Genomic DNA, 19,493 nt, shown 5'->3' with positions numbered 1-19,493 from the left:
CCTCCCTTCCTCCTCCTTCTCTCTGTCCTTCCTCCTTCCCTTCCTGCTCCCTCTCTCCTTCCTTCCTGCTCCCTCTCTCCTTCCTTCCTCCATCCATCCATCCCTGCCTCCCTTCCTCCTCCTTCTCTGTCCTTCCTCCTTCCCTTCCTGCTCCCTCTCTCCTTCCTTCCTCCATCCATCCATCCCTGCCTCCTTTCCTTCCTCTCAATTCCTAGACTCTTTCTTGACAGTCTTGCTCTGTCGCCCAGAGTGACAGTGGTACGATCATGGCTCGCTACAGTCTCAACCTCCCGGGCTTAAGCAATCTTCTTGCTTCAGCCTGCTGAGTAGCTGGGACTACCGGTGTGCATCACTACAGCCGGCTAATTTTAAAAATGTTTTGTAGAGACAAGATCTCACTGTGTTGCCCAGTCTGGTCTCAAACTCCTGGCCTCAAGTGAGCCTCCTGTCTCGGTTTCCCAAACTGCTGGGATTACAGGCCTGAGCCACGGCACTCAGCATCCTTTGGATTTTCTACATTCAAACTCTAACCTTCTGAAATTAATGATAATTTTAGTTCATTGTGAAATCCTTATACCCTTTTTTTTTTTTGAGACCGAGTTTTACTCTTGTTGCCCGGGCTGGAGTGCAATGGCGTGATCTCAGCTCACTGCAACCTCCACCTCCTAGGTTCAAGCGATTCTCCTGCCTCAGCCTCCCGAGTGGCTGGGACTACAGGCACGCACCACCTCGCCCAGCTAATCGTTTCTTTCATTTTCTTAAGTGGAGGAGCATCTGTATGCATTTAGTTTTACCGCAGTACACACCACGATCTGTCATTACTAAGTATATAGTTAAGTTTACTCACAGTGTGTTCCAGTATCTGGTAAGAGGTACGAGATTACAACAGCATCTGGTTAGGTGTGGAGGTGTGTGCCTGTGACCTGAGCTACTTGGGATGCTGAGGCAGGAGAATCCCTTCAGCCGGGGGAGGTCAAGGCTGCAATGAGCAGTGATTGCACCACTGCACTTCAGCCTGGGCCACAGAGCAAGACCTTGTCTCATAAGAATAGGCTGGGTGCGGTGGCTCACGCCTGTAATCCTAGCATTTCAGGAGGCCAAGGCAGGCAGATCACTTGAGGTCAGGAGTTCGAGACCAGACTGGTTAACATGGCGAAACCCCATCTCTACTAAAAATACAAAAATTATCCAGGTTTGGTGGTGGGCGCCTGTAATCCCAGCTACTCGGGAGTCTGAGGCAGGAGAGTCGCTTGAACTCAGGAGGCAGAGGTTGCAGTGAGTTGAGAGCATCGCGCCATTGCACCTCACCCTGGGCAACAGAGTGAGATTCTGTCTCAAAATAACAGTAACAGTAATAATAACGTCCTCCAGGGAATTGTCTTCTCATGTCCACACTGGCCCTGGGCTTGGTCAGATGCGTTTTGGCCACCTCGCCATTGGCACATGTGAGCCGAGCAGAGGAAAGTGTAAACAGAGCCCGTGTATTGGTGCCGCTGGAAGATCTCCTGCCTGGGCTGGCCTTCTGGAGGATGACAGGGCAGAGACGAGTCAGTCATCCCTGCTGAGGCGCAAAGGCTTGAGTGAGCTCAGCCGACGCCTCACAAGACAGAGCACACTGACCCCAGCCGAAATGCCAGCCACAGGATCAGCAGTAAATAAAACGCTGCCTTTTGACTCTACCAAGTTTGGGAAAGTTTGTCATACAGCAAAAGGTAACTGACACAGAGGCGGGTCGCCTCCGTAATGCTCTTCTCTTACTTATTTACAGGCTAGGCTTCCTCGTGTATTTCTCTAGATTTTTATTTTATTTTTATCTTTATTTATTTTTTGAGACAGTGTCTTGCTCTGTTGTCCAGGCTGGAATGCAGTGGCACAATCTCAGCTCATTGCAACCTCCGCCTCCTGGGTTTAGGCAATTCTCCTGCCTCAGCTTCCCAAGTAGCTGGAATTACAGGTGCGCGCCATCACAACCAGCTAATTTTGTCTTTTTAGTAGAGATGGGCTTTCACTATGTTGGCCAGGCTGGTCTCGAACTCCTGACCTCAGGTGATCCACCCACCTCGGCCTCCCAAAGTGCTGGGATTACAGGCGTGAGCCACCACGCCCGGCCTAAATCTCTTTTTCTTTAGAAATTACCCAGTCTTGGGTATGTCTTTATTAGCAGGGTGAGAATAGACTAATATCCTCTGGAAGATATTATCTTACTCCAGAAAGTATTTTAAATCTTTGCCAATCTGACCTGTGGCAAACAACATTCCAGCACAACTTTAATTCCTACTGCTCTTGTTCTGATTGGGGCTGAGCATCTGTTCACCTGTAAGGAGTATTTGTATGTTCTTTGCTCTGAACTGTGTTTATATTCTATGCCCACTTTTTTTTAAGAGATGAGGTCTCACTCTGTTGCCCAGGCTGGAATGCAGTAGTGCAATCATAGCTCACTGCAGCCTCCAACTCCTGGGCTCAAGGGATTCACTCACCCCAGCCTCCTGAGTAGCTGGGATTACAGGTGGGTGCCACCAGGTCCAGACCACTTTTCTTTGTTGTCTAGATTTCACTAGCAGAATATCTGTATATTAAAAGATTCAACCTTTGTGTGGAATACAGCCAGGAAAAACTCTTTTCCCCATTAGTCTTTTCACTTTGACATGCATAAACTTTAAATTCTCAGGTGGTCTTATCAAGTCCCATTTTCTTTTACCTGGGCGGTAACCTAATGGGATTTTATACTCCAGCCTTCCTGTCACCTCCTCCAAATCTGTTACTAACAGTGATTCTTCGTGGTTGCGGTGACTCATGCCTCTAATCCCAGCACTTTGGAAGGCCAAGGTAGGAGGATCACTTACGGCCAGGAGTCGGAGACCAGCCTGGGTAATGCGGCAATATCCTGTCTCTACAAAATGACGAAAAAAAATCAGCTTGGGGTAGTGGTACACTCCTGTACCAGTCCCAGCTACTTGGGAGGCTGAGGCGAGAGGATCACTTGAGTACAAGTTTTGAGGTTACAGTGAGCCATAATCACGCCACTGTCCTCCAGCCTGCCTCTGTCTTTGTCCCAGCCACTCCTCTCCTGGAATTCTCTTCCACTCTTCTTTTTGGTGCCTTAAGATGTACCTCATCCTAGAGTCCGATGTGAGCAGCGCCCCCACGTCATTCCCAGCTTTTTCCAACAGCATTTCGGCCTTTACTATTGACCTTGGCGCATCCGTGTTTGCGGATTCATCTGCGGATTCCCCTCCACCACCACTGCCCGCCACGCCGGAGGTTTCACTTGCACTTGGTTCTCAGCGGCAGCCACACCTCCCGAGCCTATGGCGGGCGCTCAAAGAATATTACTGAAGTCAGTGATTGCAGGCTTTCGTAGCCTATTTAAAATCTTTTCTACTAAGAGATTCAAAACACGTGTCCCGGCTTTCTACTTTCACGTTGTGAGATGCCCCGGTTTCTGGAGAGGCTTGGATGGACCCCGGAGCCCAGGCCGCCCGGAAACTGCCGTGCCCGGCTCCTCCCCACGCCGGCACGCATCCCTCCGCGGGGAAGTCGAGCCAGGCAGAAGCGAAAGAGAATCGTCTCCTACCCGGCGGCCCCGCTACGCTCGCCCGAGGGCCCCACGTGAGCCCCAGGCGCACGCGCGCTCAGGGCCAGACGCGCGGAGACCCGGGAGCTGGCGGGGCGGGGCCGGACTGGGCGCCGGGAGACCTGGGAGTAGGCGGGGCGTGGGCGGGGCGGGGCCGGACGCGGAGGCTCCAACGGTTGATGCCTCCGCGCGGGAACACGCGCCGCAGAGGCCCCGCCCGCGCGGGTTTGAACCAGAATCCCCGCCCCTGGCCCGCAAGTGGCCAATCAGCGAGCGCGGCGCGCGGCCAGCGCAGCGTCGGCCCTTTGTGGGCGCGGAGTGGCGGTCGCATGCCCCGCCCGCGCTGGCGGGCGCTCCTCCCTCAACGGCGGGAAGCCGGCGGCAGCGGCGGCGGCGGCAGCGGAGCGGAGGACCCGGCGGGCAGGCTCGCGGGTCAGGTGAGCGGGTCCGGCGGACCGTGAGGGTGGCTACGGCGGCGCGCGCGCGGAGGAGCCCAGCGGCGGCGCGCGGGGTCCACGGCTCCGGGCTCTGGATCCGGGCGGAGGCGGCGCCCGGGACTCCCGCTGGGGCTGCCGCTCTCCTGGGCGGTGCGTTCCCCTCGGGGCGGCCGCCGTGTGCGTTCCATGCGGAGCTCGGGGCCGGGACTTCGCCAGGGCCCGGCCGGGGCTCGTAGCGGCGTTTCCCGCGCCTCGGCTCCAGCTGGCCGCGGAGGGAACGGCGGGGGCACCGCAGCGGCCGCCCCGCTCAGGTGGAGCCCGGCTGCGGAGAGGGCGGAGGAGGTGCGAGGAGGCCCAGACCCCTTCCCGGGGCGCCCCGGCGGGCCCAGGCGGGTCTGGGGGCAGGGCCGATGCCCGCGACAGGACCGCGGTGACAAACGCTCCCACTGCTTGCTGGAGGGGGGTCCCCGCTGCCGCCTCTGCTGCGGCCTCCGTGTGGGGCGCACGGGGCGGCGGGACCCAGATAACCGTTCTCAGAGTGAGCCTTAGAAGAACCGCGCCCGTTCACAGACTTAGCGTTTTATAAACTTCCTGCGTGCGACCACTCCGTTGTCAAGTGTCCCCATGTTGTATAATTAGAGTGGAAATCCGCGGGACACAGGGAAGGTGCCGCCTTTATCTTGGGAAGGGGGCTGGGAAGTTCCCTCAACTGGCCGTTGGAACATGTTTTCAGGAAAAAGAAAGGGTGTGTGTCGTTCCAAGTAACTGAAGTACCGGAAATTGGCCGGGCGTGGAGGCTCACACCTGGAATCCAGCACTTCGGGACGCCGAGGCAGGTGGATCGCGAGGTCAGGAGTTCGAGACCAGCTGGCCAACGTGGTGAAACCCCGTCGCTACTAAAAGTACAAAAATTGGCCGGGGTGGTGGCGCACGCCTGTAATCGTAATCCGAGCTTTTCGGGAGGCTGAGGCGGGAGTATCGCTTGAACCCGATGGGTGCGGGTTGCAGTGAGCGGGGATCCCACCATTGCACTCCAGCCTGGGCGATAGCACCCATCCCAGTAATTGTTCACGAACGGTCTCCAGCAGACCGTTGTGGAAGGAGGAGCTCCCATTCAGTAGCTCTGAAGAGTGCAGACCTTGCTCCTCCCTGTTTTCCCGATGAAATATTTCAAAGCCTATATATATCTAACGTGTGGTAGAAGTTGAAATTGTTTGTCTGCTTAAAAACCCGAAACTTCGAAGTGGCTGCGGGTCCATTTTCAATTTAAATGAAGGCCAATTCACTGATTTTTTTTTTCTTTTATAGTTAAAGCTTTTTCAGTTCTGACATTTAAGAAATATTTTCCAAATTATTATTTTTTTTCATTTTCTGAAGTATTGTGTTAGCTCTTAAATTTAGGTCTATGATCCATTTTAGGTTAATTTTTTATATGGTATGATATGAGGGTCAAGATTCATTTTGTCTGTGAAGAGTTGAGTCTGTCCCCAACCGTCCCAGCCCTACTGATCATATTCTGGCAATCGGCATTTTCAGCCAGCCTGGTGGGATTGCTGAGCCCCGAAGGGGTGGCCACTGCTGCTGTAGTCAGGGCCCGTCCCTGAGCTGTACTGTACTTGCCTGAGCAGCACTGTGGCGCTGCTCCTGGGTGAGCTTAGGCTGCTGTCCATAGCGGCCTGTTGGCTGTTCACCTGCCGTATCGGACATGTCCTCAGTCCATCTGGCCCTCTTTGTTTTCTCTGGTCGGTACTTGGTTTAGAAGCCTAAGGGCAGTGCTGAGAGTTGACCAAGGGGGAACCCTGACAGCCTTGGCTGTCCCGTTGACACCCTGAGGAGTTGGTGGGATTTTAGACATTTAACTAAATGTGTAGAAAGACCTTCAGAATTGACTGGGGCTGGGCACGGTGGCTCACTCCTGTAATCCCAGCACTTTGGGAGGCCGACGCCGGAGGATTGCCTGAGGTCAGGAGTTTGACGCCACTTTGGCCAACATGGTGAAACCCTGTCTCTACTAAAAATACAAAAATTAGCCGGGTGTGGTGGCACGTGCCTGTAATCCTAGCTACTCTAGAGGCTAAGGCAAGAGAATTACTTGAACCTGGAGGTGGAGGTTGCAGTGAGCTGAGATATGCATCACTGCACTCCAGCCTGGGGGACTGAGCAAGACTCCATCTTTAAAAGAAAAAAAAAAAGTTGAACAGGAAGCTAGACTCCACAGCCCCACTGGTGTAGGGCCCGTCATCATTCTGTGTTAGAAGGAGTTAAACAGCCTCAGGCCAGAGTCACACAGGAGGCCCTCAGGGAGCTGAGCCCAGCCCAGGTATCCCTCAGGGCTGGTCAGGACCATATTCTTGCTGACTTTGTCACAAACACAGATAGAACGCGATTCAGGGTGATCCTCACGGGCCAGTTTCTCCGAGCCCAGTCTTACCCTTTTCACCCCTCAGCACATTTTCTGGGTGACAGCTCTTTGGGGTCACATGATTGTAAAAAAAATAACTCAGCTTTACCCCATTTTTTTTTTTTTGAGACGGAGTTTCGCTCTTGTTACCCAGGCTGGAGTGCAATGGCGCGATCTCGGCTCACCGCAACCTCCGCCTCCTGGGTTCAGGCAATTCTCCCGCCTCAGCCTCCTGACTAGCTGGGATTACAGGTATGCGCCACCATGCCCAGCTAATTTTTTGTAGTTTTAGTAGAGACGGGATTTCACCATGTTGACCAGGATGGTCTCGATCTCTTGACCTCGTGATCCACCCGCCTCGGCCTCCCAAAGTGCTGGGATTACAGGCTTGAGCCACCGTGCCCGGCCACCCCTTTTTGTATTAATAGTAATAAACCTGTCAGCATTTTAAAATATTGGGTACAACACAAAATTAGCAGCTGCTGGAGATTTGGAACATTTGACAGGAATGATTTGAAGTGACAGAACAGGGACATTCTCATGGCACCAGAATGGGATCTCTGTATGGGATATGATGCGGTAGAGGGTGATGGGGATTCTGTCGCCCCTTGTAGGACTTGTGTCCATCTACGCAGGTCCCTGGGTTACACGAGTCCAGCAAGGGGTTAGAGAATCCCCATCATCCTGGAGGATTCCCTCTGGCCCCTTGTAGCATTTCCCACCCTGCTGGTGGTGACCCTTCTGTGCTTTCACAGCTTAGACTAGCTTGGCTTGTACTGAAGATTCAGATCAATAGAATCCTACAATACATGTTTTTGTGTGTGTCTTGCTGCTTTTATTCAGCATAATGTTTTGAAATTCATCCCTGTTGCGTAAATCATTGAGGTTTGTTGCTGAGTTGCATTCCATTGTCAGAATCGACCACATTGTATGCATTCAACTTGTTTTAAGTCTTTTTTTCTTTTCTTTTTTTTTTTTTTTTGAGACAGAGTCTCTGTGGCCCAAGCTGGAGTACAGTGGCGTGATTTCGGCTCACTGCAACCTCCGGCTCCCGGGTTCAAGCAATTTTCCTGCCTCAGCTTCCTGAGTAACTGGGACTACAGGTGTTATGCTCACACACTCTGCTAATTTTTTGTATTTTAGAGGTGAGGTTTCGCCATGTTGGTCACACTAATCTCAAACTCCTGACCTCAGGTCTCAGGTGATCCGCCCACCTGGGCCTCCCAAAGTGCTGGGATTACAGGCTAGAGCCACCACGCCTGGCCATTGTTTTAAGTCCTTTTTTTTTTTGAGACAGTCTTGCTGGAGTGCGGTGGCACGATCTCAGCTCACTGCAGCCTCTGCCTCTGGGGTTCAAGTGATTCTCTTACCTCAGCCTCCCAAGTAGCTGGAACTACAGGCATGTGCCACCACGCCTGGCCAATTTTTTATATTTTTAGTAGAGATGGGATTTCACCGTGTTGGCTAGGATGGTCTTGATCTCCTGACCTTGTGATCTGCCCGTCTCGGCCTCCCATCTAAAGTGCTGAGATTACAGGCCTGTGTCACCGCACCTAGCCTGTTTAAGTCTTAAAAGAATGCTTGTGGCCACGTGTGGTAGCTCACACCTGTAATCTCAGCACTTTGGGAGGCTGAGGTGGGTGGATCACTTGAGGTCAGGAGTTTGAGACCAGCCTAGCCAACATGTTGAAACCTTGTCTTTACTAAAAATACAAAAATTAGCTGGGCATGGTGGCACGTGCCTGTAGTCCCAGCTACTCAGGAAGCTGAGGCAGGAGAACTGCTTGAACCGGGGAGGTGGAGTTTGCAGTGAGCTGAGATTGCACCACTGCACTCTAGCCTGGGCAACAGAGTGAGACTCCGTCTCAAAAAAATAAAAGAATGCTTACAACTGAGAGTGGTGAAACTAGGCTAAGAGGCTTCCCTATCCAGGAGCCCCTCTGGAGGCTCCCATCTGCTGGTCCTACCATGGAGTAGACAGAAAAAAGGTTTCCCTGTTCTCTGAATTTCCTTTCAGTATCATAGATCTCATCATTGCCTGTGCATTTAGTGCGCCTAAATTTTATAAAACTAGGTGACCTTGGACATTTATCGCGGGGAAATGAAAAACCAACGTTCATGTGAAAACATGTTCCAGAGTGTGCATAGCAGCTTTGTGTGTAATAACTCCAAACTGGAAACAAGGAAGAAGTCCCCTTTGCCTGGGCGTGGTGACACACACTGCTGCATCTGTGCCTCCAGATCCTACTCAGCAATAGAACGGAATGAACTCTTGACACACAAGACAATTTGCAAGGATCTCAAGACAATTATGCCGAGGGAGAAAAGCCAACCCCAGAAAGCTGCTTGCTGTGGGATCCCATTTATGCCACATTGTCGTGCTTGACCCAGAGCTGAGGGTGGCATGGTCAGAGAAGGACCTACACAAGGAGGCCAAGGTGTCTGGTCCTGGCAGAAAAGCAGCTGTGGAACAGGATAGAACACAGAGGTGAAGCTCAGTGGAGGAGGGAAGCAGCGCGTAGCCGTGGGGCTCAGATACTCGGCAAAGCAGGAGGAGGCTTTACCAGCAAATGTGCAGAAATGAGTATATGAGAAAGTTAGTGGCGCGTTCCACCTTCTTAGAACGCAGGTCGACAGTGTTTATCAGGCCCCTTAACAATGTACCTGCACTTCACCCTAGTAACTAAAGAATTGAGGCTAAGGAAGCCAAATGCTGGAAATGCCAAAGCACCTAAAGTTAGAAACTGGTATCGTTTGCGATTGGGAAAATTGGCAGTAGTGTAAAACCCCCTCCCGTATGCAGAGAGGAAAGTGCTGGGAGAAATGGCTGGGAAGGCGGAACCCAGATGGTGACGGTTTTTTCCTGAGTGGATAGGATCCTGGGAGAGAATTTGTTTTGTGGTTTTTGATTCTCTTCCAGATCGTTTGCAGTGAGCTGTGGAAATAAGCAACCAGGGAAGAACAGGCAGAGGCTGTTTATCCAGAGCTTGCCCTAGCAAGGGTGCGGCCCTCCTCCCTTGTGATTGGCAGAGACTCGCAGGCAGGGGAGTGGACATGAGAGCTTTACAGTGGAAACCAGGGAAGCTCAGGATGGCTGATGGAGACTGCTGACCTGGGGGCCTGGGGTGGCCAGTTAGAAGTTGGGCTCCTGCCTGGGTATAGTGGCTCAGGCCTGTAAGCCCCGCACTTGGGGAGGCCAAGGTGAGTGGATCACCCAGGGTCGGGAGTTTGAGACCAGCCTGGCCAACATGGTGAAACCCTGTCTCTACCAAAAATACAAAAATTAGCTGGGCCTGGTGGTGCATGCTTGTAATCCCAGCTACTCAGGAGGCTGAGGCAAGAGAATCCCTTGAACCTGGGAGGCGGAGGTGGCAGTGAGCTGAGATCATGCCACTTCACTCCAGCCTGGGTGACGGAGTGAGACCCTGTCTCAAAAAAAAAAAAAAAGGGGGGTTCCTGTGAGAGGGCTTAGGGAACACGTTTGGCTTTCTCTGGTAGTCCTAAACTGGAAGCAGGGACAAGCACTGAAGAGGCTGTAGTTTCTAATCATGTCCTGGCCATTTGGGGCCGCTTGCTGTGGAGAGTGTTGTTTAGCTTCCTGGATTGTTCTAGAGAAAGCAGCCAGCTTCTGCTAGTCTGACTTTGAGCAGCCTGGCTTCCTGGCTGGTTACTGTAGGAAAAGGGTTGGTTTCAGACGGATTGCTGCAGACTGTGGGCGAGGGTTCTGTTTTTGTATGTAGTTCCGCCATTGTTTTGTCTGTATGTTCCCTTGCTCAGAGCAGATGTTATTAGCGTGATTTCTGGCGGTCATGTATTCCTAGTGCTGCCCTCAGGACTGCTGACAGCAGCAGGCCAAGAACTTAATTCATCCCTTTATAAGATTCCCAGTGGGAGGCTTCTAGGATCCATATCTGGCTTTCAGAAAGGGGTGGAGGGTCTGCCGTTGGGTTTGGACTCATGACTTGGCATTTCTGAGGACCCTCAGAGGAAAGGAAAGTGAGGCCTGTAGGGCGCTAGGAGCTTGGGGCAGCTGCTTGAGCTGGTTCCCAGTGTGGTTGTGGGTCTTCTTGGCCTGTCCCATTGGTATTCTCGTTCCTTCTGTGAGTTGCCCTCATTGTCCTGGTCAGCCATGCTGATCTCCTGCAGACCTGTGCTGCTGGATTTCCAGAGTCAGGGGAGGCAGCCAGGGGTTCCTCTGTCTGTAAACTTGGGCTTCATGCATGCTGTTCAAGAGGATTTGGTTTGGTTATGCAGGCTTGGGACTGAGATATGGTTGAAAGAGTAACTAAAAACCTGAAAGGTTAGTGAGTTCCACAGAGGAACCTGTGGGACTTAATTTTTCCCCCAACACAGGGTGTCCCTTTGTAGTTGACATAGTGTTATGTTAATTATCAATATACTTAGCAATTTTAAGCCAGTGATTTAAACAATTGGAATGAAAACCTCTGAAAAGTTAAATTTGTGGCTGACACAAAGAACTTGAATATTTACCACAAGTACTTGAAATGTTTAAATGTGTTTTGGTGGTAAACTCTCCTTCATTTAGAATTAGTTGAGAAGCTGGTGTGTGTAGGTGAGGGGTCGTGCACAGCCTGAGGGTGTACCTGTAATGGTCACATAAGTTTTCATTTTAATTTTGGAAGTACTGTAGGACCAGGGGAGGTTGCAGAGCATTGTTCAGGAGGTCCCCCTGCCCTTCCTCTGCTCCCCAGGGTTGCGTCCTTGTAGGATGCACAGCCAGGCCCCAGCTCCATGTGATCACGGCTGCTGTAGGCGCACGTGCGTGTGTCTGGTGCTGTACCGTCAGTGGAACCACCCCACGGCCCAGGAGCAGAAGGCCTCTCACCCCCCGAGACCTCCGTGTGTGGGTCCTTCTCTGGCCACGCCGCCCCTCCACTCTGGGTCGGCACGACAGTGTGGCATAAATGGGATCCCACAGCAGGCACCCTTCTGAGGTTGGCCTTTCCCCCTCAGCATAATACCCTTGATCTTCCAAGAGAAGGATCCGTCTTGTATGTCAAGAGTTCATTCCTTTATATTGCAGAGTCGGGTTTGGAGGCATGGGTGGAGCCGAGTGTGTGTCACCATGCCCAGGTGAAGGGGACTTTTTCCTTGTTTCCAGTTTGGAATTACTACAAATAAAGCGGCTTCGGACGTTCTGGAACATGTTTTTCCATGAGCATTGGGTTTTCATTTCTCTGGGATAAATGCCCAAGAGGTCACTTAGTTTTATAAAATGTAGGCATGTTAAATGCACAGGCAGTGAGATCTATGACACTGAAAGGAAACTCAGAGAACGGGGGAACCGTTCTTCTGTCTATTCAGGGGTAGGACCAGCAGGTCGGAGCCGCCCAAGGGGCTCCTGGGGAGGGTTATGGTTGGTAGCTAGTTGTTCTGCAATGCAAAACCTCCCATCCTTGTCTCCAGAGCCCAAGCAGAGACGGCACACACCTCTCGTACCCCAGCTTTCCAAAAGCACCTGGGTACACCTGGTCACAGGGAGCCATCAGATTGACTAAGAAAAAGAAGTTCCAAAGTTTGCATATTCAAAAGATTGTAACCCCATTGGTGCATAACAAATGATTTGAAATAAAAGCATTTTGCTACATTACAAGCATGAGAAGAGAGAAACTTAATTTTGCATGCCATGCTTGTCCTATCAGACTGCACACCAGTGTGGCTCTGAGCCAGCTGTCATCCTCCCAGCTCCCCACAAGATGGCACTGGCTCAGAGTGGCCCCTGTCAAAAGCCAGAGCCCACCCTTCTCTCTGCTCCGCCTTTCATGCCCCAGAGATGTCCCAATTTAGAATCCGTTGAAAAAAACAGTTTGCGCGGACTTGTACTTCTGAGAGTGGGCATGGCCAGTGTCCATCTAGTGCTTCCGTGCTGTGCATCTGAGGGGAGCCGTCCCAGCGAGGCGGAGCCTGAGGTGCCAGCTGGGAGCTTGCCCAGGTCTGGGGTGAGGTCCAGGAATCTGCATCTTCAACCAGCAGCACCAGCGCCGAGGCACACGCTGAGAAAGGCCACCTTGGTCAGCCGTGGACTGCCACAACACACTGGTGGAGAACCCCCCAACACACACTCCCTGCCATTTTTGGTTCCTTTGAAGAGAAAGGAGTTGGGATGAGAGGGAAGGTGGCCTGTGAGGCAGTGGTTGTGCAGGCTTGTGTTCAAGCAGAGCCCTGGAGTGGAGAGCATTGGCCCTGAGATGTGTCAGATAGAAAGGCGCCAGGCAGAGCCTCTGCACCTTGGGAGGAATGAACTGGTGCGGGGGCGGGGCCAAGGAACGGATGCGAGCCCTAAGGCAGGCGGCATGGCAGGCGTGGGAGCAAGGGGCTGCCCAGGGCCGCATGGGCTCGGCCAGAGGACCCCATGTCCCTGGGAGAATTGTGTACCAAACGGCGCACTCGCTGCACGGGGAGAGCATGTGGCCCAGCAGTCCCTCCCGTGTGCTCCTGGCGGCGCAGCATTCCAGCACGGCTGCCTGCGACATGGAGAGGCTTTTAGTGAAAGCACTGAGCGGGGAGGACACGAGCCCTTCTGAGATGCAGACGTGACTTTGTCCCAGACAGGATCCTGAGGGAAGTCGGAATGGTAGGTGTGTGCGCCCGGCCCTGCCCCAGCCCTGCGGCCCTCCGCGGGCTGGCACCGTTCACATTCATCTCAACGTTACCAAAGGGTCTCTTCTTTTTCTGGGCAGCACTGTTAGATTTTTTGATACAGATTTTTAGCCAAGCTCTTGAACGCTTATATTTCTCTTACGTATTTCTCCTATTTTTAGTTCATTTATCTTTTCTGCTGGAGAACACTGTTAGGTACAGTTGAAAGGGTTGTCATTTCCAACATGGCTGTGGCTGGATTAGGCAGGATGGCAGTTATCTGGGGGGGTGTCCCACTGGGCTCCACCTGACCGCTCTGACTTCCTGCCGGTTACGAAGTTGCTGCTCCTCGAGGACAGTCAGGGCAGTCAGATGGGACCCAAGGGCCTGGCCTGCCGGCGAGTCCGCCGTGCGCTAAGTGGTGTCTTCCTCGGTTTCCGCAGGACGCAATGTTCACACGAGGACTGAAGAGGAAATGTGTTGGCCACGAGGAAGACATGGAAGGAGCCCTGGCCGGCTTGAAGACCGTGTCCTCCTACAGCCTGCAGCGGCAGTCGCTCCTGGACATGTCCCTGGTGAAGCTGCAGCTCTGCCACATGCTCGTGGAGCCCAACCTGTGCCGCTCAGTCCTCATTGCCAACACGGTCCGGCAGATCCAAGAGGAGATGACACAGGATGGGACGTGGCGCTCAGTGACGCCCCAGGCGGCAGGGCGGGCACCACTCGACCGCTTGGTCTCCACGGAGATCCTGTGCCGCTCAGCATGGGAGCAGGAGGCGGCACGTCCTGCCCCTGGCTTGGGAGATGGCCACGTACAGGGCCTGGTGTCTGACCTTTGTCCAGTCACCTCAGCACAGGCGCCGAGGCACCCACAGAGCGGCATCTGGGAGTTGGATGGCCCTCGAGAAAACAGAGGAGGCTTTCACAAGTCACTTGATCAGATATTTGAAACGCTGGAGACTAAGAACCCCGGCTGCATGGAAGAGCTGTTCTCAGACGTGGACAGCCCTTACTATGACCTGGACACGGTACTGACAGGCGTGATGGGGGGCGCCAGGCCGGGCCCCTGCGAAGGGCTCGAAGGCTTGGCTCCAGCCACCCCAGGCCCCAGCTCCAGCTGCAAGTCCGACCTGGGCGAGCTGGACCACGTGGTGGAGATCCTGGTGGAGACCTGAGCCGGAGCCCTGAGCGCTCGCAGCCGTGTCTTGACGCGTGGACACGTGAGCACTGGCTCCCGCGGAGGGTGCGCCTGTCACCAGCGGCCCAGCCTTGCTGCCCGTCTGCTGTTCTGAGAAATCCCAGGACAGCGCAGCAGCAGCAGGGTCTGCAGCCCCAGGCCCGTCCCACTCGCTCGTCCCCCTGCGGAGGGCCAGGGAGAGGCTGTTCTGGAAGGCTTGGCACCTCTGGGCCAGTCCTGACGTCCCCACAGCCCTGGCCCCTTGTCCCTCTGTGTCCCCCACTGCGGAGGACGGTGAGCCCAAGCTGCGTCACCCTCCTTTAATTTAGATGGGTGAAGTTTTTACAATTCAGTTTGTGTTATTTTGTCTTAAGATATATTTTTTAAACTTTGTATACTTTATCTGTTTAGATTTTTTCAGCTATTTTCTTAAAAGTATATTTTTTCTATAAACATCCCTTTGCTGCTACATTAGAACATTTATAGCCTGAACAGTTGCAGTTGGTGTTTCATTGTTTTAAGGTTGAAATAAGGGATTTTTTTGCAGTGAGCATCACTACAGTCCGAGTCAGTGTGAATGTATCATGTTTTACTTGAAATGTGTGTGCGTGATACGTCTCCATTCTGTTCTGTGCCAGTGAGACCTGCGTGAAGATCAGGAACCGCACGCAGCTCCTACACTCTGTTGTCATTAGAAAGTCTGGGAGCCACATGTTCCTAGACGTAAGCGTGAATTATGGAGGATTTTATTTATGTCTATTTATATGTAAATGCCGTTGAAAGCAAAGGTCAGATATTTGTTTGCAGATCTTGGGCACCAGTTGGTCTTCAGGGACCTCAGAGCCCCTCATTGGTGCCTTCTGACAGATGGTGTTCCTGGAGGCTCCCATCAGGGGCAGCCCAGGCACCTGCCCTGGGGGAGGAAGTAGCGTTGCTGCTGAATTAGGAATGCCTTTGCTGCTCTGTTAAGATTGGTGCTGGAGCAAAAGGTTAAGGTTAGGTTGAAGTCTAGAATGAAAGAAATCTGAATCCGTGTCATTCATGGCCCCTTGATCTGTCAGGTCACGGTTCCTGCCGCAGGGAGTGAGCTGCTGGTGCCTGCAGCCTCGCCTCCTGCCCTGCCTCACCCACGTGTTTCCTGTTTCTCATGCTTTTTCTAACTTTCTTGCCCCTTAGCCAAAAAGGATTGTTTTCTTTTGTGCATATAGCCATTCTTAAATATCAGTGATGTACACCTCACTTTATTAAAAAATTATCCAGCAAACAAAATGGGAATGTGGTGTTAGTTACGGCTATGGCGTAACCCTCCGGGGACGTTTCTGCAGGATCAGCTCAGCTGTATTACCTAATGGTGCTTTGTAAGGTGAGAAAGGAATTTCACTTGGCTGCATTAAATGGACGCTGGGTTGTAGAGCAAATTCCTTTCACCTTGTTCAGCACCCGGCTGGGGGTGTCCACGTCCTCTGACAGCCCCCTGATGTCGAAAGTTAATCTCATGGTCCCTAGTTTAAAGGGTGTTTTTTATAGCAGTAACCCTAAAGCACTCGTTTCTGCAAAGCATTCTTGTCTTTTAGAAACGTTTGTTCAGCATTATAAACTGCTCAGAGAACGTGACTTGTGAGAGCTCTGGGGTGCTCAGTCAGAAAAACAGACTGGGTCTGTGGAAGGACCACAGAGACAGAGGCGGGAAGGTCAGATTAGCTGCTACGTCAGGAGCGCAGCCTCCGTGAGCACCAGTGCAGCCAGCCTCGTTCCCTGGACTCGCGTGTTCACCTGTGGCTGCCCGGCGAGGTCTGCTCGTTTCCGACGTTGCGCAGCGTCTGAGTAGTCCTGTGTTTTTCCTGCCGTTCCTCTACAGCTTCAGTCCATGTGTCTGTGGTTGTTTTGTATTTTGACACGGTCTCACTCTGTCACCCAGGCCGGAGTGCAATCTTGGCTCACCACAACCTCCGCCTCCCAGGTTCAAGTGATTCCTCTGCCTCAGCCTCCCAAGTACAGGCATGCACCACCGCCTGGCTAATTTTTGTGTTTTTAGTACAGACGGGGTTCCTGCATGTTGGTGAGGCTAGTCTTGAACTCCCAACCTCAGGTGATCCGCCCACCTTGGCCTCCCAAAGTCCTGGGATTACAGGCGTGAGCCACTGCACCCGACTGTGTATGTGGTATTTTAAAATATGTAGGTACAAATTCACTTTAATTGGGAACAAATTTTCCAAGTGTTTAGTAAGTTGTTTACAAAATGTTTATTCAGAAGCAGAAATAGAAATTACAATCACTGAAAATTTTGGCACTGTTCCCTGGGCCTGCTTCTGGCCAGACCCTGAGGGCAGCGGGCATTTTAGTTGATGGTTTCACGGGGATGTTCCCCGACGCGGGGCGGGTTCCCCTCACATGCAGCGTGCTTCGCACACAGCTTCAGAGCCCCTTCCACCTCGGAAGTGCCTTGTTTCCAAGGTTAAAAGGTAATGCATATTTATTTGAAGATGCGGAATAGTGTGAAGATGGCAGTCTCCTCCCAGGGAACTGATCTTTCGGGGATGACAGCGCGCCTTGGAGAACGCTGTCTGCTCTGCCCACAGACGCCTGAGCAGGATTTCCTCATGGTGGGGAGGTCTCCACAGGGCTGAGCCCAGTCGTCATGGCCTGGATCCCTGCTGGGCCACAGCTGCCCAGGCACCTTCTCCCAGGTTGTTCATTCTTCAGTGAAGTGGGCAGGGCAGAGACAAGCAGGACTCAGCAGCAGACTGCGGAACAAATGTCGACATGGCGCTGGCCCTGTGGTCTCCGCAGAGCCAGATGAGCGGGCGAGCGGAGCGCACGCGGGGAAGGGCTGGGGCGGGTGGACGTCTGAGCTGCGACACTCGGCGTGTAGCACTGGTGTCCACCTAAAGGTGGTGGTGGGATCATGTCCCTCTTCACGAACTCTCATAGTTGGTTTCTGGGTTGCTAGAAGTTTCCATCTGCAACCAGCGAGCCACATCCTTAACTGGGATTTTACTGTGACTGAGCCACGCTTTCTCGTGGCAGTGCTGTGTGTGCTGGGTCACTGCATTTACTCAGGAAGGCCCCTGTTCTGTCTCAGGCCCCGTGTGGAGGTGGCTGTGTCCTCAGTGCCAGCTTAGGGCTTGTAGCAGAGGCAAGGAGGGAGGGAGTTGTGATGTGTGGATGCCTGAGGGTCAAGGGTAATAGCCCTTCCTCGGTGGTAAGACTTTGCAGTATTCTCAGGACCGGCAAGTGCCTGTCTGGGAAGATGTAACTGCCAAGTGCAGCCTTTGGTTGCGATGTCACCTGATGTCTCACTGCAGCTGGGGGCAGTTTAAGCCCTTGGGGCTGCCGCGCTGTGCAGGCGAACCCTGCGTCGGCCCATCCCTCTGCCTTGCCCCTGGGAGACAAGCCCCGGCTTCTCAGACCCGCCCCCTTGCCTCCTGCAGTGGGCTCGAATGAGCCTCTGCACTGCGCAGAGGAGGCCGGCAGGGGCCGGCGGGCCTTGTAGAGTAGGCCGGGAGCAGCTCCACAGACTGTCCCTGAAGCTCTCAGAACCAGCTGAATGAACTGGAGGTGCAGGTGAAGGCCTGCTTCTTGGGTAACAATTTGGTCAACGCCAGAGCAAGAGGTTTGAGAAACCTACAGAGAACGGGAATGGATGGTCCAAGAATGGCCCTAAAAATGATGCGCTCTGAGCACCCTGTTGGCCATGGCTACTGTGCTGTGGTTCTCGTCGGCCTGCAGACACCAGGCTTGGGCTCTCCCTGCCACCTCTGGGGCCTTCAGGGACCCTTCAGCACCCTCATCTTTTTGTGAAAAGGCCCCAAATATATAAACTGTACCCCAATCCTGGGTTGCCCTGAGGCCTCGTGGCCTCGTTGCCCCCACATTCCTGCAGCCCATCAGACTGGGGTAGTTAGATGGATCCGTTTGAAGGTTAGCAAGTTGCATAGGGTGGGGGTTCACAGGCTCCTGCTGGGTAGACGCCCAGAGTGGAGTTGAAAACTCCGCCACAGTCGGATTCAAAACAAAGCAACCTGGACGGGGCTGTTCCGACCACGCAGCCTCTGCCCGATGAGCGCTCCTCTTCCTGTATGCACGCGTCTCCATCTCAGGCTGTGGAGAGATCCAGCATGCCCAGTAAACCTGCCACCTGGCTGCCCGGTGGCCACTGCCAAGGCATCTCCTTACCTGAGCTGACAGAGCAGCACAGTCAGGCCTGTGGGCTGCATTTGGTTGACAGGACTTTCATTAGAGGTGTGTTCATTTCTCACTGGGGTCAATGAAGGGGCGTTCCAGGACCCTACAGAGAGCTGAGCAGGCCTGGGAACAGAGGGCACCGTGGTGCGGGCCCTGAGGGGCTGCCCCACCACTGATGAAGTTGGGCAGCCTGCAGGGCAAGGGCCAGGTGGGGTGTTTGCTGCCCTCAAGCTGGAGGTCTGGTCCCAGGACTCTCCCAGGGGCTCTGCCATCTTCACCCTGTTCTTCCAGCCTAGTCTGGTGGCCTGGCCTGTGGCAGCTGCACTGGGCCCAGCCACCCACTGAGGGGCAGGGGAACAGGGAGGGGTGCTGCCCAGCTCCAAGAGCTCAGTTGAGGCGGTCCCTCTGCCTCCTGTCCCTGGCCAGAGGCTGAGCCCATTTCAGGGACTGGCTATCCTAGTCGGCCCAAGCCCTGTCCCACGGTGAGTCACAGGTGGGAAGATGCTCCCTCCACCCTGGCTGCCCACTGTGGGGACTGTCTGGGTGGTATAGGAGGGTGTGCATGTGTGTGCAAGTACGTGTGTGTGTGTACACAGGTGTGCATGTGTGCAGCTGGAGTGGGTGCTGGGGTGAGGGCCAGGAAAGTGGTCAGATCCCAGCCCATCTGAGGATCCTGATTTGTGATCCTGTCCCTGTGGCCGTGGGGCCACCACTCCTGCAGAGCTGTGCTATGCGGCTGCAAGGGGCCTAGGCTTCGTGTTTTCTTCCTCGCCCATGGGCCCGGCCAGCATGGTGCTGAGGGGCACTGGGGACTTGGAGGGTACCCAGGAAGCCACAACCCTTGCCACCACCCCCAAACACTTGGCCTTTGACTATGGCCTCAGGGTTCCGTGCTACACCTGGATGCAAGCTGAGGGCCAGGCACTGCTCCCAACCGGAGATGGAGGTGCTGGCCCGAGCCAGGCAGGCTTGCCCGCAACAGCTCAGACACCCGGGGCCCAGAGCCGGGAAGCAGGACGCGGAGCCTGGGCTGCCTCCCGGGCTGACCAGATATTACCATTGTTCAGCCTTTGTGTTTCCTTTTGTTGTTGTTCTTTGAGACAGAGTCTGTCACCCAGG

The 19,493-nt window shown here is 53.7% G+C and overlaps 1 protein-coding gene across 1 annotated transcript; it reads left to right on the top strand.

The window, feature by feature from the left end:
- The first annotated feature begins 4,662 nt into the window (after window positions 1-4,662).
- Window positions 4,663-17,009, top strand: CDCA4 (cell division cycle associated 4). Its single transcript, XM_064375268.1, has 2 exons — window positions 4,663-4,859; window positions 13,456-17,009. The coding sequence occupies exon 2, from the start codon at window positions 13,462-13,464 to the stop codon at window positions 14,185-14,187; it is 726 nt and encodes a 241-aa protein (XP_064231338.1). The 5' UTR covers window positions 4,663-4,859; window positions 13,456-13,461; the 3' UTR covers window positions 14,188-17,009.
- The last annotated feature ends 2,484 nt before the right edge of the window (window positions 17,010-19,493 follow it).

Source organism: Aotus nancymaae, unplaced genomic scaffold, assembly GCF_030222135.1.
Source record: "Aotus nancymaae isolate 86718 unplaced genomic scaffold, 86718_ANA_hifiasm-v0.15.2.pri h1tg000011l, whole genome shotgun sequence".
Lineage (NCBI taxonomy): Eukaryota > Metazoa > Chordata > Mammalia > Primates > Aotidae > Aotus > Aotus nancymaae.
This window is presented reverse-complemented; position numbering and strand designations above follow the sequence as displayed.